General features: G+C 44.3%; 1 protein-coding gene across 3 annotated transcripts in view; it reads right to left on the reverse strand.

Moving 5' to 3' along the window:
• Positions 1-23,906, reverse strand: part of NPHP4 (nephrocystin 4) — a 486,557-nt gene that overhangs the window by 266,024 nt on the left and 196,627 nt on the right. For all 3 annotated transcript variants that reach the window (XM_068240494.1, XM_068240492.1, XM_068240493.1), the window contains 2 exons: positions 21,925-22,107; positions 18,925-19,054 (listed from right to left, as the gene is read on the reverse strand). In XM_068240494.1, the coding sequence (XP_068096595.1) occupies positions 18,925-19,054; positions 21,925-22,107 (313 nt within the window). The remainder of the gene's footprint in view (positions 1-18,924; positions 19,055-21,924; positions 22,108-23,906) is intronic.

Genomic DNA, 23,906 nt, shown 5'->3' on the forward strand with positions numbered 1-23,906 from the left:
CTCAGTGTAGGTTAGATAAGTGGCCACATTATATGTTAGATAGGTAGGTGCCACCAGTGTAGGTTAGATAGGTAGGCACCTCCGGAATAGGCTAAATAGGTAGGTGCCCCTAGTATAGGTTAGATAGGTGCCAATCAAATCACTTCAGCGCTGACTCTTGAGATCCTCCACTATCACCACTAATGCTATTCAGAAATCCATAGACCTTAATTACAGGGTCTTTATATGGGTTGTATGGGCCTGCAGCTGGTCTTCCTCCTGCTAGGCCTCGCTCATGTCACACTGTATCCACTGTCTTACCATATAGCAGACTCGCCACAAATATGCAGTTAAAAGATGAATAAAACATATAGATCTAAGGGTATCTATCTTCCAGAGGTAAATTTATTTCTACATAAAAACATATGGAAGTTAGAAAAAAAAAAAGAGAGTACTCGCATACGGGCCCATTTGACAGGGACCCAAATATGTAGCAGCGTTTCACAATGTACAGGACGCCATCCAACCAAACGATAAACGCTGCGCTTGACCGGTTTCACTGTGTAAGTTTCATCAGGAGCTGCTGATGAAACCTACACAGTGAAACCGGTCAAGCGCAGCATTTACTGCTCCCACAGCCAGGAACATTCTGCACCTGCGCAATAGTGCTGCACAGGTGGAGTATGCTCCTGGCGGCGGAGTGTGTGCATGCGCACTACGCCCGACTGGCTCAAGTACCTGGACTCATAGCAGAAGATCCAGGTGGTGGAGGAGGACAACGAGGGACTGATTATCCTGAAGGCAGCTGGAGGAAGCCCCAGGTATGTATAAAACTTTAATTTCATCTGTCTCAGGTTTACTTTGTTACACAGTATCACTATACTCTACATATGCACTCCCCACAGAGCTGCAGGGAATCCACTGAGAATGCTGTGCACATTGAACACAGAGGTGTTGTCTGTCACCCATAAACCTTGTTCAGATTGTGCATGAATAATGTGTAATAGAGGAAGAATCTCCTTGTTCCCCTGCAGAGCACCTGCACATCACTCTTACATGTACCCACACTTACATTGCCTAGGGCCTGATAGATGTTCTTTGTTCCGGTTTGTACCTTTTACAAGTACTCTTACCAAGGACTAGTTTTAGTCTAAAGGGAATAAATATAGTAGTCTACATATCCTTCTCACTTCAGTTGTCTTGTAAAATTCCTAAGCGTTGGCAGTTAAGAGACGAATTTCATGTTACATACTTTTAATCAACAAAATTGTAATATGCAAATTAGAGGAGTCGGAGTCGAGGAGTCGGTGGAATCCTAAACTGAGGAGTCGGTGGATTTTTGGACCCACTCCACAGCCCTGCCTTACTCTCTCCAGGGCCACCCTCAGTGTTCCCCCCCTTCAAGCAGAGTTCGTGCAGCGGGATAACTCGTATGAGGAACTCGCCTTCCTGCTTGCTCCAATCGCCACAAATTCTACAACTGCATAGATGCTGACTCAAATTATACTTCCTGTTAATCAGGAAGTAGAGCGTGTATCTGCGGTTATGCAGACGGACATCAGCAAGCAGGAAGGTTAGTTCTTCTGACCAGGCTTTCTATTTTTTCAACGGACAGTTGATGTGTGCTCAACAAGCAGTTAGACAGCAGTGACCAGTTACTAGGCAGAAGTGAACAGTTACCAGACAGCAGTGAGCAGTTGTGAGACTTTGAGAGGCATTTCACTGCTTATTAACTGTCCTTGGAAAAGAGGCCTAACTCTGCATAGAGGGGGGAGCACGGAGGGCGGCCTCAGGAAGAAATAGGAAGGGAGAAGTCAGACCATCCTCCCCGAGGCTAACTCACCCTTCATTATGGGGGGCAATTACCTATCTATCCATCTCCATCAACATTTTTTTTGTTTTCAAACCCTCAGTCTGTTTTCCTCTGAGAGCTCCCTCTCCCTTCCTTTGTTTCCCTCTGTGTACCATTCTTTGGAACCCCTCCCCTGTGGAGCCAGGTATAGGTGCCCGCAGTATAGGTCAGCCAGGTCTAGTTGCACCCAGTATAGGTAGCCAGCTATAGGTCCCCCCAGTATAGGTAGCCTTGCATAGGGGCGCCAGTATAATTGCCCCCGAATAGGTTAGCCTGGTAGGTGCCTCTAATATTGGTAGCCAGTATCTTTGCCCCAGCATAGATTTAATAGGAGGGTGTCTCCAATATAGGTAGGCAGTATAGTTGCCATCACTATAGGTGAGATATGTAGGTGCCCACAGTACAGTACAGGTAGGTATAACTCCACAGTATAGATAAGATATGTAGGTGCCCCATAATGGAGGGGGGGAGAGAATGGTGGTTTGACTTATCTCCCTTCCTTCCTTTTCCATGAAGTTGCCCTCTGTGCTCCCCCCTCTATGCAGAGTTGGCGAAGTGGGAAGCCCGGTAATAGAAACTAGCCTTCCTGCTTGCTCCAATTGCTGCAAAATCTCTGTCTACATACCGCTGATTCACACACCTGTTAATGATGAAGTAGAGTGTGTATCAGCGGTTATACAAATGGAGTTCAGCAGCTATCAGATCAAGCAGAAAGGTGAGTTTCTCTTACCAAGCTTTATGCTGCGCTAAATCTCCATGGAGGCTATGGTTTTCTGGAAAGGCATGTGACTGGACCAGACCCCCCCTTTTCTGGGGTTTCAGGACCCCATCCTACCGAGCAATATTTTTTTTTTGGACTGCATTGTATCAATGTTACAGTGTTGAATTTGTTTTGCTTTAGTGGCACTGTTGCCACTTAAAACACAATAAAAATATTCTTTCAAAAAAAATCTCCATGGAGGCGGGAGCATGGAAGGTGTCTCCAGGGAGAAGAAGGGAGGCATAAGTCAAGTAGCCCACCCAGCGGCTGACTCCCCTCTTCCATTATGGGGTGCACCTTCCTATCAAACCTTTTCCTGTGATTTTTCAATTGTTTTCCAACCCTCTGTCTTCCACTGTGAGTTCTCTCTTCCACCCACCATTTTTAGCCAGGTATAGGTGGCCACATTAAAGGTTAGCCAGGTCTAATTGCACTCAGTATAGTTAGTATATTTTTCCCCAGTATAGGTTAGCCAGGTAGGTGCCTCAAGTGTCGGTAGGCAGTATAGTTACCTCTAGTATAGGTTAGATAGGTACCGTATTTGCCGCCAAGCTCACCATATGCTCTGGAATATGATGCACCTAGGTTTAGAGGGTAAAAACCACAGATATTCTACCATGAAGGCCTCATTCACACAGTCTTCTTTTAAAGGGAAGGTTTAAGCTAAAAAAAAAAAAAAAACCTCCACTTACCTGGGGCGTCTTCCAGCTCCTGGCAGTCGATCTGTGCCCTCGCAGCAGCTCCTCTCCCTCCCGGTGTCCAGCGCTGAAGAAGCCGACCTCTCCAGGTCGGCTTTCTGGGTCAGCTTCTGTGCGCTCCACGGCGGGGGGGCACGTGGTGCACGTGACGTCATCGGGTCTCTACTGAGCAGGCGAAGAACTACTTTTTTTAGCTTGGACCTTCCCTTTAACAGTTGTTCTAGAGAGGTGTCTGCTGCTAGAACTGTGTGGCATTGACCTGGTCTCTAATCTGAGCTGCTGTTAGCCTGCGATTTCTGAGGTTGGTGACTTGGATGAACTTATCCTCTGCAGCAGAGGTGACTGTTGGTCTTCCTTCCCTGGGGCGGTCCGCATGTGAGCCAGTTTCTTTGTAGCGTTTGATGGTTTTTGAGACTGCACTTGGGGACACTTTCAAAGTTTTCCCAATTTTTCAGACTGACTGACCTTCATTTCTTAAAGTAATGATGGCCACTCATTTCTTTACTTAGCTGCTGTTTTCTTGCCATAATACAAATTCTAACAGTCTATTCAGTAGGACTATCAGCTGTGTATCCACCTGACTTCTCCACATCGCAACTGATGGTCCCAACTCCATTTATAAGGCAAGAAATCCCCCCTATTGCACACCTGTGAAGTGAAAACCATTTCAGGTGACTACCTCTTGAAGCTCATCAAGAGAATGCCAAGAGCGTTTATCCCTTCTGATTTACTCCAGCCTCACTTCACGGAATTGGCCCCAGTCCTCACTACCCTGTTCAACCTCTCTCTATCCACAGGCACCTTTCCCTCAGACTTCAAGCAGGCCACTGTACTACCCCTGCTCAAGAAACCCTCCCTCGACCCCTCGCTACCCTCCAACTACCGTCCTATCTCCCTCCTCCCCTTTGCCTCAAAACTCCTTGAGCGTCTGGTTCACAAACGCCTGACCCAGTTCCTCAATGCCAACTCACTGCTAGACCCACTGCAATCTGGATTTCGGCCTGCCCACTCACCCAAAACCGCTCTCACCAAAGTGGTCAATGACCTTGCCTTAGCTAAAGCTGAAGGTAAATACTCCATTCTCCTCCTCCTTGACCTTTCAGCAGCTTTTAACACAGTAGATCATCCCCTACTCCTCCAGTCCCTCCAGTCCATGGGCATTCACGATCTTGCCCTGTCCTGGCTTTCATCCTACCTCTCCAACCGCCCCTTCACAACCGCCTTCAATGAGTCCTCGTCCACCCCCAACCACCTTTCGGTGGGAGTCCCCCACGGTTCAGTCCTTGGCCCCCTATTGTTCACCCTATACCAGAGCAGGGACAAGGTCCTCCAGCATCCAAGGCTGAGACACCAAAGTGCGCCCCTCCATCCCTCCCACCTCAGCCGTCACACAAGGATTTCTATTAGACAAAGAGGGCCACAGGGCCCACAACCTCCCCAACACCTTAATATATAGTTATCTGGCTTGCAGTCACTGCTATGCATCCCCTTTTCTTATTTCTTTCTGCTTCATACACAATTAGGAATGACAGCTGAATGAATTTTGCTCCCCCTCCTACACTACGCCCTGAGGCTGGAGCCTCTCCAGCCTATGCCTCGGCCCGGCCCTATACACATCCTCCATTGACAAGGTTATCTCCTCCATGGGTTTTAACTATCATCAGTATGCAGATGACACCCAGATCTACCTTCACACCCCTGACATATTCACCAATACCATGGACAAGGTCTCCTCCTGTCTATCAGCCATCTCCTCCTGGATGTCCGCTAGGTTCCTGAAACTAAACCTAGACAAAACGGAATTTATGATCTTCCCACCCCGGACATCCATAAACCTCCCAGATGTGCATGTCACTGTTAACCACACTACCATTCACCCTACCTCTCAAGCCCGCTGTCTGGGTGTCACCCTGGACTCTGCACTCTCCTTCACTCCCCACATCCAAAACCTCACAAAGTCGTGCAACTTCCACCTTCGTAACATCTGTAAGATTCGCCCTTTCCTGACCTCTGCCACCACCAAACTCCTCATCCATGCCCTCATAATTTCCCGCCTTGACTACTGCAATGCCCTGCTGTCTGGTCTCCCTATGACCCGAACAGCCCCACTGCAGTCCATCATGAATGCGACAGCCAGAATTATCCACTGCTCCCATCGCTCCACCACGGCGGATCCCCTCCTTGAATCCCTCCACTGGCTTACTATCCAGTCCAGAATCAGATTCAAGATACTGTGTCTGACCTACAAATCTGTCCACAAAACCTGTCCAACCTACATTTCCGATCTTACTCAGAGGTACACACCTAGCGGCTCACTCCGCTCTTCCAATGAACTTCGCCTAACCGCCCCCCTGCATCACCCAGTCCCATGCACGCCTCCAGAACTTCTCAAGAGCTGCTCCAACACTATGGAACTCCCTACCTCCACCCATTAGGGCAGTCCCCTCCTTCAACATCTTCAAGAAAGCCCTCAAAATTTACCTTTTCACTCTGGCCTACTACCCCTCACAAGTGCTCTAAACCCACAGCTGAACTCTGGTCCCCTACCTTCCGTGTCCTTACCTCTCCCTCTAGATTGCAAGCCTTTGGGCAGGGTCCTCCTCCTTTTGTGTCCTACCTGATCTTGCACCTCCATTACTGTGAACCCATGCTATGCATCTGAGTGAACCTAACTTGCCTAATCTCCATGCTCCATCCAGTGACTGACTAAGCATTACCTTGTACTCATACTGTGCTGCATGATCTGGTCTTTCTTGTATTCAGGTATTGTCATTTTGCTGCATGTCACCCCTAAATATTGTATGTATCCTTATTTATTGTCCAACACTGCGTAATATGTTGGCGCTTTATAAATACAATAAATATATATATTTTATTAATAATATAAAGTTGCGGGCTTCCATTGTTCCACAGAATGAAAGAGCGTTCCAAACGATGCATAACTTTCAATTAAAGAAAGGCCATCACTTATGGGGGAGAATAACAAAAGGTATTCTCCTGTTTAAAACATAGTTCTGTGCAGTAGGGAGGATAGTTTTTTCAGAACCAGCATCCACCTGTGCAACAAAGCTCTCATGAAATGAAAGAGGGTGAGCAGTGTCCATGCTGATCCAATTAAGGGAGAAAAAAATGTATATCAAATAGTAAGTCAAAAAAATGGAATGATAGAGAACAGTATTGCAATATCCAAGCATGCACTGGCGGGCACCAATAGTACTGTGAACAAAAAAAGAGAACCGTTCCTGTCAAAATGAAATAAAGTAGAACTGTAACATACTATCCTCAGGAGCTTACAGCTTCATGGTAGAATCGCATCCTGTGTATTAAACTTTGGTTTGTGTATATGTATTATTGTTGGAAACTTGACGTTAAGAAACCTGTGCAGTTGGGAATTTCTTAAATTGTCCACGTGGGGAAGGTTTGTTACTGAAGGATGGAGAGCTCACAGACAAAGGGGTAAATACTAATGGTAATCAAGGGAGATGGAACTAAACAGAGAGAAACCAAAGGGAAATGGAACTACACAGAGGAAACCCAAAGGGAATTGGAACCAGGGCTGTGGAGTCAGAGCAATTTTGGATACCCGGAGTTGATTTCATAAACTTAGTCAGATTCAGATGATTTTTATACAAAATACACAGCCCTGCTAAGTATTAGAATAAGGAGTCAAAGCCATTTTGGGTACCTTGAGTCAGAGGTTTCATAAACTGTGGAGTTGGAAGATTTTTGTACTGACTTCACAGCCCTGGATGGAACTACACAGAGGGAAACCAAAGGTAAGGACAAACCACAATGAGGGACACCAAATGGATGGGGGGTACCACACCGAGGGACACCAAAGGGATGGGGGGACCACACCGAGGGACACCAAAGGGATGGGGGGGGACCACACTGAGACACCAAAGGGATGGGGGGGGGACCATACTGAGGGACACCAAAGGGATGGAGGGACACCAAAGGGATGGGGGGACCACACTGAGGGACACCAAAGGGATGAGGGACCACACAGAGGAAAACCAAAGGGAGGGGGACCACACAGAGGAAAACCAAAGGGAGGGGGACCACACAGAGGAAAACCAAATAAATGGGGGGGGGGGGGGAAATCACACAGAGGGAAACAAGGAAGGTGGGGTTCAAAAAAAAGGAAACCAGGGTGAAATCACACAAGTCAAACAAGGGAAGTGATCACGGAGAGAAACCAAGGGAGGGGGTGCTCACAAAGGCAAACAAAGGAGTAACATAGGGAAACGAAAGGAAAAAAGGGATCCGCAAAGGGAAACCAAAAGAGGAGGGGACAACATATAGGGCAAGTAAGAGAGGAGGGTGTGTAAACAGTCAAACCAAGTGAAGATCCACTCACACAGAGAAAGGAAAGGGGTGCACAAATGGGGACACCAAGGGAGTGATGCTAACTGACAAACCAGAATATGTTTTACAAAAGTTAACAAAACGGGGGTCTCACACAGGAATACAAACAGGGGGCTCACAAAGGAAACATAGGTGACAAATAGAAAACCAGTGGGTCTTACAAAAGAAAAACGGAGCTAATCTAAAAAAAGGGGGCTCACACAAAACCAGAGAGGATGCTCACAGAAAAAAGGAGGGGTAAGACACATGAAACCAAAACGGACCTCATAAAAAAAAAAAAAAAAATCTCCCAGGAAAACGGGGGCTCATCAACAAAAATAAATAAGGGTTTCAAAACAGCCACAGGTGTCCCATATTTGTCATACATCCAACAACAAAAAAACCCACATGTATCCAGTATATTTTATGAAATTTCACAATAATCAAAACTTACAACCATCTAGAAAAACAAAAACAGAACCTTTTCCACCAGAAGAAGCATCACCTACAACTGCAGCCCCCACCCCCTCCCCAAGATGATCAGCACAAACACAAGACACTCGTGTAAATCAGGGAGACGACCAGGCTTCAATAGCTGCAGCCCTTCACTCCGTATAACATAAACAAACACTGAATGAAGAGCGAGGCAATGCACAGTCCAGTCTGCTTACAGATGCCTGACTTTCACTCAGCTCTGCATAGCCACAGCTCTTCCTGCACTTTCTATAACTATAAACAGTAAAGAAAGAGCAGAAGCTATGCAGAGCGGAGTCTGCCTCTATACTAAGGAGGAGGAGGGGTAAGGAACACAACTATGCAGCCGGCCACATCCATTCTCGCTGCACTCATCCCCCGCAAGAACTAGCACATACTGAAGGGAGAGGGGAGACTATTCACAGACCACACTGCCGCTGTACTTGGGAGGATGAGCAAAGATGTTATCTCCTACATCAACCCTGCCTAGCCACTGCTAGAGGAAGTAAGTAGGGAAAGAGCAGAGGCTGTTATGCCGCCACAGGGGAGGGGTGCAGGTCGGGTCGGGAAGATCATCACCGTCCACAGATGATACAGCCAGCTAGGTCTCCCGTTACATCAGCACTGCACAGCCACCCGCCAGAAACAAATACAGGAAGAGGGGAGGCCGTGCAGACCACACTGCCGCTGTACTTGGTGGAGTCAGAGTGGGTGGCCCTCGTAAAAAGTATAGAAAGAGAGGAGGGTGTTCTGTCGCCATACTGGGAGAGGGTGCAGAGAGATAATTATTACCAAGGATTTATCCAGCCAGGTCTCCCTTGCATCTGCCCTGCAAGAAGGAGCCCGTGGAGAAAGCAGAAGCTGTTCTACAGCTATACTAAGGAGAAGGGAGGGGTGGATAATCACCACATAGTATGCACTCTGTGGTGTCTCCCTTGCATTAGCCCTGCATAGCCGCTGCCACAATAAGAACGTGAAGAAAGAGTAGAGTCTATTATATAGTCATACTGAGAATAGGCAACTAATCACCACTACAAATAGCTCTCTTCTCCTGTACATATCTTCACAACACGTCCTACGCAGGCCATGTGTTTTGGACGCTCAAAAGTGACGTTTTCATAGCAGAGGAAAACAACCAATCACTGGCCTTATAGGCGTGTTTTCAGTTGATTGGCAGATGGATCAGAGCAGGATTTTTTTTTCTCTGCCCATATTAAATATGTTGCCGCCCATTCACCCGGATGTGCTGATACGCTGACAGGAAATCTCCATAAAGGAGCCATTACATGAGGCATTGATTATTTTTTATTTATAAACCCTAAATAATAAAATATTTTTTATTGTTCTAAAAAAAGCAGTCATTCAATGGAGTTCCTCTTTAAGGCTGTTACAGTATTACTTTCGTACAAGAGGTCTTTCACTGCTGTCTTTTTATTGTCATATAGTGCCATCTAATGGCAGAATCAAAACACTAGTCTTCCACTCTTAACGAGGTTATCACTGAAATCTCTCATTTAAAGCATACATTGGTGTAAGTTCTCCCTAAAGGGGTGCCTTATTTGACAAAGTTCATCATATATTTATGCTTTTTGTTGCTGGCTACTTTTTGCATGTTAATCACAGCCTGAGCTCTGGACACTATGCTCTCCCTGGAGGAGATCTGTTAACAGAGATGTGCAGTAGTGAAACGCTGTGATGTGTTCATTTCAAGCATCCACTACTCCAGAGAAAATCATTTTTTAGTGCTCCAGTTGATTGTTGGAAGTGAATGGATATTTAAAAAAATAATCTGCATGACTGCTTCCCTCTCATTGCACTATGCAAACAGTACATATTAGTCAACATTATAAAAGCTCGTATTGCGTCTTTTAACCCAAAGTAGTGGTTACCTTTTCAAAAGGAATGTAAACTGCTGCTAAGGGAGTGTCTTCACAGTAATAGCACACAAACTGCAGGATGCCTACCAACCCCTGTTCTAACTCTCCACTGACTCCCTTCCCTTGCCCTGCCTTAAAGAGACACTGAAGCGAAAAAAAAATGATGATATTATGATTTGTATGTGTAGCACAGCTAAGAAATAAAACATTAAGATCAGATACATCAGTGTAATTGTTTCCAGTACAGGAAGAGTTGAGAAACTCCAGTTGTTATCTCTATGCAAACAAGCCATTAAGCTCTCCGACTAAGTTAGTCGTGGAGAGGGCTGTTATCTGACTTTTATTATCTCAACTGTTCCTGGACTATTTACTTTTCCTCTGCTAGAGGAGAGGTCATTACTTCACAGACTGCTCTGAAAGACTCATTTTGAATGCTGAGTGTTGTGTAATCTGCATTTATTATAGAATGATGCAATGTTAGAAAAAACACTATATACCTGAAAATAAAAGTATGAGAATATTTTCTTTGCTGCTAATCTTCTAGTAATTATTCATAGTACACAACCAATTCACTATATCATATTTTTTTTTTCGCTTCAGTGTCTCTTTAAAGAGAACCTGAACTGAAAATGAAAAGGAAAAAAAAACACAAACACGTCATTCTTACCTCCTGTGTAGTCTACTCCTTAATCTCTTTCTCCTCTCCTGCGCCCTGTTTGTCCTCTGTGATCAATGGAATTCTCTGTCCTCCATTTTGAAAATGGCCACTACTCCATAACGGCTTCCTGGTCAGCACACTGTTAAACTGTAATATTGCCCACTTGAGCCATAGGGAAACATGGACATTACCTTGCACATTCAGTTGTAACTGACAGCAGCTGGTATATAACTGACGGCAACTGGTATATTGTCAGAACTGGAAGGGATCACTGTAAGAAGCAAATTGTGAGCTTCTGAGAGGAACTGGCGGCGAGGTAAGTATGTAATATTCATTTGCAGCTACATTATGTGTTTATTTTAAATAATTTTACTCAGTTCAGGTTCCCTTTAAAGTGGGACAGTAGGAAAGCCTTACTGTCCTCAAACTTCTGTCCTATGGCACGCTTGCTAATTTGTTAAGATGCTCTATTCCCTTCTGTTCCAAGTGCATCAAACTTGCCACCATTAAATGAGTTTTGCTGGGATACAGCTGGGAGTGTCAGGCTGCTATTCTTACCCTGCCATCTCCCCAGTGACAGGGTAGGAAAGTGCCGCTGGAGGGCGGGGGAGACCATAAAGGCCTAAGAAGGCAGCTTGATATGGAAGAGGGGCTGCAAATGAAAAGATGCACATAGGGAGAAACATATGAAGGGGAGCTGCTGCCCAAGGGAGCTGTAAGAGAAGCGCTGCTGTACATGAATGTTCCACACAGGAGAGGAGGCTGCATGTGGAATGGGATGACACTGCTGCACATGGGTGGGGAGCAACAAGAAAGTTGGCCTGGGGTGGGAAATATATAAGTCTGGCCTTGTGCTCCGTACTGTATTTGATACATTACTGTGGACCTCCAAATGGTTACTTTAAAGCCCAGTTCCAGGAAAACAATTCACTGTGGCTCTGGCAGGTGAGCTGTGGGGTTATGTCGCCCCTTATTTTCTTTGTAGAATGGAAAAGTGTTCATCTCTTCACTAGCTTTATTGCTTTTCTTCATTTCTTGTTGCTGGGACCAACAATTTTCATATTAAAACCCAAATCTCCATCCATGGTGGCCCGAGGATTGGAAATGATGGGAAATCTCTGCAGTCAGGACTGCAATAACACCCACAATGTTTATATCACATGTCCACAATGCTCAAAAGTTTACAGTTCTAAGTGCTGCTGTGTCAGTTCACCTAGGTAGTCATTCCTTCTGGGATACTCCCTTATCACTTTCAGGAGCTGTGGAGGCCATAGTTAAGGTCAGATAGCATCACATGTACATGAACATGAAAGCACCTCTTTACATGATGAGTGTTTGAGCATCAAAACCACTCATGAAAAAAGCAGGGGCAAGCTAATGGGTCATTCCTTAACCTGCTCTATTCATAATCAGTATCTTGGGTTAGGCAGCATGAAACAGAACCTGGACACAGCAGACTTTAGATCACTGCTCCAAACTTTTATAGAGACAAGTATGTCAAAATACATAGGATCCGGGATTTCAGCCTGACCTCAGTGACAGCTGCACTGTCCCATTTCAGTGGCTGGTGTCACGCTTTCTATCTCAGTGTGTTTTATGTAAATTAATGTTATTATATGAGCCTTTATTGCCCACCTCCACTCGCATGCCATGATTTAATAAGGGAATCGTCATCTCTGTGCATCTCAATAGGGATATTATAAGAGTGGTCCTTTAAACTGAATCTAGAACTGAACTTAATGGACAAAAATCTGTGGATGCTGCATGTAAATTCAATCACACAACCACTTATACACAAACCAGACTTGGATCTGAAATGAATAGTTTATTTCAAATTTTCTGTATTACCAAAGAACTCCCTCCTTTAAAAAACATTAACACATGTATTTCCCTAGCATTGAGCGCGATGTTAATATTGTGATCAGTGAACGCACCACACATTTTCTTAAAGGGATACTGTAGGGGGGTCGGGGGAAAATGAGTTGAAGTTACCCGGGGCTTCTAATGGTCCCCCGCAGACATCCTGTGCCCGCGCAGCCACTCACCGATGCTCCGGCCCCGCCTCCAGTTCACTTCTGGAATTTCTGACTTTAAAGTCAGAAAACCACTGCGCCTGCATTGCCGTGTCCTCGCTCCCGCTGATGGCACCAGGAGCATACTGCGCAGACCAAAGACCATACTGGACTTGTGCAATACACTCCTGGTGACATCCGCGGGAGCGAGGACACGGCAACGCAGGCGCAGTGGTTTTCTGACTTTAAAGTCAGAAATTCCAGAAGTGAACTGGAGGCGGGGCCGGAGCATCGGTGAGTGGCTGCGCGGGCACAGGATGTCTGCGGGGGACCATTAGAAGCCCCGGGTAACTTCAACTCATTTTCCCCCGACCCCCCTACAGTATCCCTTTAAGTAACAATGGGGTTATAATGTGTAGCCAGTTAATATACAGGCAGGTAGTAGAGTTCTTCTTTAAAGACCTGCAGTCTGGGGAATAGACTTTTATTATTGTGGTAACGTTTGACTTTCACAAGTTTCCTGAAAGCTTTGAGCAAAATAAATTGTCTATACACCAGCTGACATGACATATCAATTAAACAAATGCACAAGGGAACTGCGGGTCAGTCTAAGAGGAAGGAGTGCCATCTGTTCAATAGTGTCGCTATCAAACTTCTAAACTTCCTCCATTAACTCCCGTCTGGAGGATGGAAAATTGTGAACACAGAGACTGCCTGAGCATCAGTTTCAGGGAAATTCAAAGGGACACTCCATTCAATAAAGTAAACAAACTGATGATTCCCGATGGCCACTTCCGCCCTGGGAAATTAATTCTTACACTTAACCCAAGCAGTGGTTTCTCTTTTCAACCCTTAACTGTCCCCAGCCTCTCCATGCAGCACATGGTCCACTGTATCTCATACAAATGACACAGCATACGATTCACCTGAGGAAGGTGGGAAAGTGGACTAACATTCCCTGCATCACATCGTGTATATAAAGTCAAGGTCCCAGAGGTTGTGTGCCTGCTCAGTCACCCATAATTTTAAAGCCTTAAAGAGACTGTAACAAAAATGTCATCTTTTTTTCTACCATCCTACAAGTTCCTAAACCTATTCTAATGTGCTCTGGCTCACTGCAGCACTTTTTACAATCACCGTCTCTGTAATAAATCAACTTATCTTTCCCCTGTCGGATTTGTCGCCCTGTGTCTGGAAGGTTGCCAACTCTTCAGTGTTGTTGATCTGTTATGCACGCCCCCCTCCACACCCCCTCTATGCACACTCCCGTGTGTGTTATTTACTTTAGGCAGCCTCTCTGCTCTCTTGTCAGTGAGAGAAGAGAGCTGCCTTTTACAAGCTGGATAAATCATCCTCTGTTAGGCTGTGAAAGGAGCTATGCTGTCACATACTGAGGAATTACAGACACCAGCAGAGCTGTCTGCAGGAAGAAACAATCAGCGGTCTTCAGTGGATGAGAGCTGCAGGGGGAAAGAACACAAATGATCTCTTGAGATTCAAAAGGAAGGCTGTATACAGCCTGCTTGTGTATGGATGTATTTTCTATGTGTGGACATACTGTACATCAACCTACTTCCGGGTTTTGGTGGCCATTTTGTTTGTTTATAAACAAACTTTTTAAAACGGTTTTTGACTACTTTTAAAGAGACTCTGAAGTGAGAATAAAACTCGCTTCAGAGCTTATATTTAGCAGGGGCATGTGTGCCCCTGCTAAGACGCCGCTATCACGCGGCTAAACAGGGGTCCCTTACCTCCCAAATCCCCTCGTGGAGTCCCGGGGATCTCTTCCTGATTGAGGCAGGGCTAACCGCTGCAGCCCTGCCTCACGCGCGTCTGTCAGCGGGGGAGAGGCGGTGATGCGCCGCTGATAGACGGCGCTGAGAGGCAGGGCTGCAGCCGTTAGCCCTGCTTCAACAGCAGCAAAATCTACGACCAAGTTGGTCGTAGATTTTGCAGGGGGGGATTTGGGGAGGGGGGGGGGTGAGGGACCCCCGTTTAGCCGCGAGATAGCGTCGTTTTAGCAGGGGCACACATGCCCTGCTGAATATAAGCTCTGAAGCAAGAATTATTCTCTTTAATGCAAGACAAAAGTATTTGAGACTACTTTTAATGCGGCGGGGAGCGGCAAAATTGTGACAGAGGGGAATAGGAGATGTCCCCTAACGCACTGGTATGTTTACTTTTGTGCGATTTTAAGAATACAGATTCTCTTTAAGGCTAATTTTTTCTTGCATATAGCGTACAATATATCATTGACCACCTAACTCTACCCTCCTCCCTATATTGCTGAAATATTGTTTGTGGCCAGCACTGCAGCTACAGCTCTACAGAGTCTCCTCAGAGGTGTTTTTCTAGTGACTTCCTGCTCAAAAAACATTTACCTTTCCCATTCCCTTCCCAGTTTTGCCATAAAACAGTAAAATAAAAGAGCTGTGATTTAAAGGTTAAATGTTTTATTATACACTAAGCAAGGATGAAATAATCAGGGAGGGAATAAAACTGATCTACAATGCTGGCCACAAACAGTCAGGACCTAATCACACTTGTGCTTCTGTGCATTTCATGGCAACACATCAATGTTACAGAGTGGAAAGCATTGCTAAAAGAAAATACACAAAGGCATGTAAGTGTGTTCAGACCCTAACCCTATCACATATACAAAATCTGTCACCCATAGAGACTGAGACACAATCCTTAGGGCAACAATTCAATGCACGACTTTGTACAGACTTGCCACTCTGCTTCTGCCTAGCTAAACTGTTTCTATGTACTGTACTGGGGAGGAGGGCCAACAGTGCAACACACAATAATATTGGCCTCAATTCACTAAGCTTTATCAAACACTTTACCGAACATTTGATAATTTACCTCATGGGTAAAATCTAATTTTGAATACACTTAGGTGTTATATATTTATTGAACATTTTATCAATAAAGCATTCAATAAATCTGTAACACCTTAGTGAATTCAAAATTAGATTTTACCCATGAGGTAAATTATCAAACGTTCGGTAAAGTGCTTGATAAAGCTTATTGAATTGAGGCCCAATGAAGTGGCTTCCATTGGGCAGAGTAAGGAAGGAACAACATGCTCAGTCACTGATGTCGTTTACAGATCTGGGGTCAGGAAGCAGCTGTACATAGGCTGTCTTGGCTTGTTTTATCTAGCATGTATACTTGGGTATATTTTCCTTGCAGCCAAAGGGAGAAGTGAGTGGGGTAAGGTGGTGAACTCTGAGCTTAAAATACCCCTGAATGGGGGGGGGGACTGAATGGAGCCCATGGTGGGCTAGATTACCTCCTCCTGAGTCTCCAGAATGGTGCTTATTGTCCTTGTGGACCCTCCCATTCCTTTTGCCCAGTTCACTTATCACTGCAGTCTTCTAAGCAGCACAGAGTGATTCGGAACTGCACATGTGCATTGAATAAAAGCACTCATGGACCAGTTCTGGCTTAAGAGTGCACACAGGGTTCAGATCTCGTGCCTCCCCATTGCTTAGGGAAACTTCCAGAAAAGTATTAGACAGTGGGATCCAGTCAAATACTTAGAGGACTGGGGATGGGGAATGGCAAGGGACCCTGAGGACAACGAGCAGCATTTAGACACTCAGGAGGAGGACATAATCCAGCTCACAATAGTTACTTCAAGAGTGAGAGTTGCTCATTAGCTGGGGAAAGCCACTTTCCTGGCAGCTGTCAGTCTTCTCACTGGATCACGACTGACTTAGGGACCGTATATCAATTCTTTCTGGCATAGCTACATGGAATATGAATATTAAATGGCATAGTCCCCCATTCATTTTGACTAATAATGGCATAGTTCCTCATTCACCTAACTAACAATGAAAAGTATCTGAGGATGAAGTAGGACTTTGAGTGACAAGGCAGGGTTTGGGATCACTATACAATCTTGTCTAACATTATTGGCTTCATTTACAAATGAAAGTTTTAATATCTATATCTGATTTAAACATTCAGCACACGGTGCTGTCATAATCTGTTTGCAAAGCTTGCTTGCTTTCAAATAAGAAGGATTGGTACTGCCCAAATGCCTGGAGGCATCATCCGCAATATCACGTAAATCAGGTTTATGTTGATAAGGGCTAATCGGAGCTCAGAGAATTAGCCGTTGAAGCAAGCTACACAAAACAAGTTCAAAACAAACAAATAGATAGATAGATAGATAGATAGATAGATGCTGGAGAATGAAAGGACCTGTATACATTTTTTAATATCACTTGAAACAATTAAAAATGAAACAATATTTTTTCATTTTGAGTGACAGATATATAGGGATAAGGAGGTTTGTCACTTTCCAGTGTAGCCTGTTCTGCTCTATGTAGAAGGAAAGGGAGAGCAGGGATGAGCAGGAGAAATCTGTACCGAAATACTATAGCAGTTGGGCATGGTTCTCCAGGAAGCCTTTCCACCAGTCTGCAGGTGTCACAGGACTCCTGTACACTGCAAATGTTACGGTGACAGATAAACTTGTGAAACGTAAGGTGACCAGCCTAGTGAGACATTGTCCGTTCTCACAGACTACCATTGATTCTGGCGGTATTCGCTCCGTCCAGCCGATCCAGAAACGTTGTGTAGAATCCATACTTGCGTTCCACTCTGCGGACTACTGTTAGCGGACTACTGAGAGCGGATCCTATTGCTTTGCACAGGACCTGTTTGCGTCAGTTCCGTTTCATTCTGCTGAACTGGATGTTTTTTATGCCATCTTTGTTGCCACTAGGCACACTTTCCCTCACGTATTGCCACTTGGACCTTAATAAGCCCCTGTATGTGAACCCTGGTACTTCCAGGAAAAGGTGAAAGGCGGTAATTAAACTCAGCAGGGATCGTAACTCATCTCCACCCTACAAAACAAAATATAATTTGTAGCTCTCTCTGTTGCCTTTGAACATACACAGAAAAAACTCTGCACGTCAAGCTGATGACACCCATATGTATGTTAAAAACAATATTTGCCTTAAAAACAGCACTGGTCAACAGAAAATGACCACATGATGAAAGTAAAAACATGAAAAAAATACCTTCTTTGAAGTCTGCATGTCAAGTTTATTAGTAGTTCCTGAGATACTGGCAGCTTCTATAAATCTTAAGCATTATCCCACCACTTCCAAGTCCCAAGTCTCCCTACTGCTCCTTTCATGTGATAGGAGGCGTTACTGGCCAAAGGGAAATCCCAAATGTTCACCTTGTGTTATCTCTGTATCTCTTGCCTATATTCTATATCCTATAGAACTACTGATTATTCTGATAAGCAGTTCTCACTAACGGTAATTTCTGACTGCCTTTTTTTAAATTCATGCATCTCCTATTGCCCAAGATTGGCAATTTTGTAAATGAGGGTATGTTTCCACTGGTGGCCGATGGGGCATTCCAGATAATGTGCATGTACATATTGTAGATACGCATGTGATGTCCAGGGTGGCGCTATATTCAGCAACGGATGGACACGTCATTGGAAAAATTGCTTCAGGCAGCATATTTTATTCCTGGACATAAACGAGTGCAAAAATGACCTGAGCTGGAAGGCCAATACCGCCTCTACCCAAGAGAAAGCACAGCAGAGACTACTCTTCCTTCACCAACTAAAGAAGTTTGGCATGGCTCGGGAGCGTCTGAGGAGCTTCTATTCCACCACTACTGAATCTGTCCTCTCCTTATCCATCTTGGTCTGGTATATCGGCTCATGTGCTAGCGCCAGATATAAACTGCAGAGGGTCATCAGATCAGCGGAGAGAATCATTGGAAAACTCCTATCCCCACTAAACCTCCTCTACAACGCAAGACTGCACTCCACAGTGATGAGGATTGTCAATGACCCCTCAAGCCAAGGAGCCCTCCCACCTCCTTGCTTCCCACCAGGCTGGAGGTTTTGGTCCATCTCCACCAGGACTGCAAGGCATAGAAGCACTTTTCTTCCCTCCTATTAATATCTCAAACCCTCTCTACGCCCTCCTCGTTCCAGCATTCAACACCCTCTTTCCCCCTTAGGTTGTGAAAGCTGGTTGTTGTTACTGTTACACTGTCTACTGATCACAGTCTCTTGCTGAAGAAATGTACAGTATCTTGCTTACAATGCTGTTTAAGTTGTTTAATTTTGTGTGTCTTACCTCTAACCTTCCTGCATGTCACCTGTATGTGCCAAAACCAATTCCGGGCAAAACCCAGTTGTGCTTGGCAAATAAAACTAATTCTGAAAACCAGCATTAGGTGGAAACAGGGCCTTAAGAAATAAAATCATCCAATTACCGTTCCCCAAAGTAACTCTCTTCTTGGACTGAGCCAGTTCTTCAGGCATGCTGTCCACTGATGCAGCATCATCATGGTCCATCCGGGCACTGAAGTGAAACCACAACGTCCCTCCTTCCACCCGTTGTACCTAATTACAGAACAAAGAGTTCAATAAATGTCATGTATGTCTGTTACAGATCTACAGTCACGGCAACATGTTTAAATGCTTGTAGATTCTTTTAACTCTTCTTTATGGATGCTTCCCTGCCGCAGCCATTAACAAAATGTCAATTTGTTTTTACTGCCCTTCATGGTTTTTCAAATAAAACCATTTGTCATCGGCTTTCAGGCCTTGCCAATGCTGCAGCCAGAATTAATCAAGACGGAGTCATTAAAGCACAACTTCAAATATAATAAAACATCCTTTAAATCTAGCAATAAAGTCATTAAAAATCACCAAAGTAGCAGTAACTGCTGATGTTTTCTGTCTGTAATGTTGAGCTTCTAGCTATATCTCTTTCCACATTACTCCCCTGGATCAAGCCTACAGATCAGGTGTTCCAACCAGCACTTTCCACGCTTGTTCCAGGAGAGGATTGTTAGGAAGAGAATTTGCATAATATATAAATTTCTGTTCACACAGAAACAAAAGCTGCAGCAGACAAATCAAAGGCGCTAGTTGGTACTCAATCACCTGCCAATATGTTAAAGCCTATCTAAATCCAGATTTAATTTTTTTTTTTTAAAGCGCAGAGTTAGTGCTGACTAGCTCAGCATCACTCTTTAGGCAGTTTTCCACACTGTATTGGGTTGTGTGGCCTCCTCTTCCTGCCAGGAGCCTGTCCTCCCCTTTAACTTAGGACTGAGGTGCCACTATTTAACTCTGGTAGTTCTGTCTTCTTTATAGGTGCCCATACACTGTTATATTTCTCGGAAGACTTGATCACTGTGAACAAATCTGACACAGATTGATGTCACCACATGCTGCCAGATTGTAATTTCGATCAATTTCTAAAACAAATTCAAAAATACAAAAATCTACTTGGATTAGGCGTAAAGGTTTTCATGGTGGTCAAAAGGGGCAGGCAGGGGATAAATTCTATTAAAAATCAATGTGCAGTGAGTGGCAACAATGGATTCCTCTCTGTTCAAATCTTTTGAGCATGTCAGGAGAAATTCTTCCAGTGTATGGCAGGCTTAAGAAATGCATACACATCCATGGTAAATGATCGATACTTACCTATATCTCAGAGTATAAAGCTACTGCTGCCATAATCGCATATTGCTCCGCCCATGGTCCACACCCATTCCCCATTTCAGAAAGGCCAGTCTTTCCTGATCAATGTTCAATCAGTAAAACAAGGCCTTCATTATTAATAGATTATCATCAGAGCAGCCATCAGGGGGGTACAAGAGGGACAGTAGTATGGGGCCCAGGAAGGGTCTGGGGCCCAAACAGTGGCAGTGCCACTCGAGCCTCTGCTGGCAATTATTCTACCGTGGCATAACAGGAGTTGTGTGGTCATCTCCCTCTTCCCTGCTGTGTGATTGGTGAACATGCATCAATGCAGGGGTGAGGGAGTTATGGACCACAGGCAAGTTGCTTTGACTCTACCCCACATACAGTGGCTCTGCCCCCACACAATCTACCTATCAGATTGTTATTTGGTGTGAGGGGGGTCCTGTAGGTTTGCCTAGTATGAGGCCCGGAAAATTCTGATGGCGACCCTGATTATCATTAAATTGTATGTTTTTTCCCAATCTAATGTCTGTTAAAAATGTTCACTGTATGCCCACATCAGGTCCACAAACAAGTTCACCCCTCACAATTTCCATTTCCACAGGAGTGGTAATTTGAATTTGATATAAACCTTGTGTTCACTACTGCCGAAGCATGAGTATTATAAAGGCCAGTACCAGGCACGGAGGACCGAGGGGGAATTGCACTTTATGATGATAATAAACCAGTTCAGGTGATACCAGGTGATAAGGAACCATCTCAATTACATGTAGACAATTAATGTTAAAGGCTGGTACACATGATGCAATTAAGACTGATTGTTTAAACATTTCCAGCATGCCCAAACAAGAAAGGGATCAATTTTGAGATCAGTAATGCATAAAATGTATTCCTTTCTCGAACGTAAGCATATCCTATAAGGCAGAAATTATCAAATGAACAGTCTATCTGAGACGAAAATTGCATCCTGTGTATCCTGCTGGTGGAGTCCTGTAGGTTTGCCAAGTATGAGGCCCAGAAAGTTCTGATGGCGACCCTGATTATCATTAAATTGTATGTTTTTTCCCAATCTAATGTCTGTTAAAAATGTTCACTGTATGCCCACATCAGGTCCACACACAAGTTCACCCCTCACAATTTCCATTTCCACAGGAGTGGTAATTTGAATTTGATATAAACCTTGTGTTCACTACTGCTGAAGCATGAGTATTATAAAGGCCAGTACCAGGCACGGAGGACCGAGGGGGAATTGCACTTTATGATGATAAGAAACCAGTTCAGGTGATACCAGGTGATAAGGAACCATCTCAATGACACATAGACAATTAATGTTAAAGGCTGGTACACATGATGCAATTAAGACTGATTGTTTAAACATTTCCAGCATGCCCAAACAAGAAAGGGATCAATTTTGAGATCAGTAATGCATAAAATGTATTCCTTTCTCGAACGTAAGCAGATCCTATAAGGCAGAAATTATCAAATGAACAGTCTATCTGAGACGAAAATTGCGTCCTGTGTATCCTGCTGGTGGAGTGATTATTCACAAACACACAACCTTAACCTCCCCCTACTATATACTACCACATACATACACAAGAGTGACCAGTTGCCAGGCACAACCAATTAGCATTCTTGTTTCATTTAACAGCTGAAACCTGATTGTTACATTGGGTGACTGCTTCACTCTTCCAGTTTTGTTTGCATTTGTCCAGATAAAACCTCCCCAGGGATCATTAAAAGTACTAAAGCATCCTGAAATATATAATTTTATTTACCTCATCTGAGCTCATGCTGGTTGAGGGGATCTTGTACACAAGATTATTACTTGGATTGGTCATAGGTCCGCCTTGAAGAGGTACAGTCACTTCTGTAGTCCCAGCATTCAGCAGAGGGTTCCAGAAGCCCCAGCGGATCATGCGCATGTATGACGAGCTTGACAACACTGTAGCAGAAGGAACCTAAGTAAACATGCAAAATAAAAATAAATCAAATACACAGTGGGATGTTAATTACTTTTATTTGGTCTAAGTTAGCATGGAAATGGGCTACGACCATGGCCTGGTTTTTCATGGCTACCAATGTCTCTTCTTTTACTCTCTGCTGGATCACAGGAACAGATCGGATAGCGTAATCTTCCCAGTGGGGATGCAGAAAACAACCAAAATCTGACAGAGGTTCTGACTTCCCTTCTCCAAGAACTGATACTTGATCTACTGGTAGATACTTTAAAGACAACATAAAGCATTATATGGCTAACTTCTTCCAGGTTCACACTGTGCTCGTCTGTTAATTAGTTAGAGGTTATGGCCCCTGTCAAATGGATGGCCTCATCGCCGTGGAAGGGTCGAAGTACATAATACTTTACATGCAAACTGTTTGGAAGCTAACATCCTCCATTAATTTGAATTTGGTGCATCTGTTTTGAATACAAGTTGTGTACCCTGCCTATGCTGGTAGTCATTCAGTTGCAGCCTGCTTTGGGAAGCGCTGCCACCTCTCCTGAGGTAGATACTTTAGCGGCTACATTTAAAGGGACTCCGAGCAGTGCAGAAACTATGGAAAGATGCATATCGTTTTAAAGCTCTCTTTCTCCTCTTTCCAATGATATATAAACCGCCGCCCTGCGTCTTTTAGTTTCCGCTATTTTCGCGATTGAAATTGCCGCGGCCGCAATTTCAATCACGAAAATAGAGAAAATTAAAAGGTGTAGGGCGAAGATTTAGGTGTCGCCAGAAAGAGGAGAAAGAGAGCTTTAAAATGATATCCATCTTTCCATAGTTACATTGTATTACACAGAGCGACTTTTTCCTAAAGTCAGCAGCTCCATTCTGCTGAATGGAGCTGCTGACACTGGGGAAAGTGTCGTCCTGTGTAATACAATGTAATTATGGAAAGATGGATATCATTTTAAAGCTCTCTTTCTCCTCTTTCTGACGACACCTAAATCGTCGCCCTACACCTTTTAGTTTTCTCTATTTTCGCGATTGAAATTGCGGCCGCGGCAATTTCAATCGCGAAAATAGCGAAAACTAAAAGGCGTAGGGCGGCGGTTTGTATATCATTGGAAAGAGGAGAAAGAGAGCTTTAAAATGATATGCATCTTTCCATAGTTTCTGCACTGCTCGGAGTCCCTTTAATACAGGAGCCCAGAAATGTTCCTCCTAGGGCTACAGAAAATAATGGATATTTTCTGAGTAATAGAAGATTAGCATAAAGGTTTTGAGGATTCTTCTTTCATGACTCCAACCAACCTCTTCCAACTTCCTAAGCATTTGAGAAGACATACAGGCATTAAAAGAGCAGTTGCTTCCAAAAGCATAAAACACTGAATTCTACAGAGGTGGCTGTAGCAACAACTGCTTCTCAGAAGCTGCAAGCAGCGTGTGTACATCTGTGCAAGCTAAATCTACCATGGTGACTTACAAACTCCTTCTAATGCCTATCACAAGCTCCTCCATAAACATTCTCAATTATTCAGTGGAGAAGCAGTCAATCTTCTCTTAACTGCTCTGTTACATGCCTTAAAAAAGCTGTGAAACCATCAGTGTGAACCTAACCTAGCTATGCTGAGGGAATCCACCACACTGCTAATGTTGATGTGAACATTCAATAATATAATTGCATTGCATTAACAATGCAATTATATTGTGTGGCGCAAAACAGCATGAGTCTTCAGAAGCAAAACAGCACTTTCAAGTTAAAATGTGTATAGAAAAAAGATGCTCGTAAGTTTTATCATTTACACCCAAACAAGGCA

Source organism: Hyperolius riggenbachi, chromosome 6 (assembly GCF_040937935.1).
Source record: "Hyperolius riggenbachi isolate aHypRig1 chromosome 6, aHypRig1.pri, whole genome shotgun sequence".
NCBI classification, from domain to species: Eukaryota; Metazoa; Chordata; class Amphibia; order Anura; family Hyperoliidae; genus Hyperolius; species Hyperolius riggenbachi.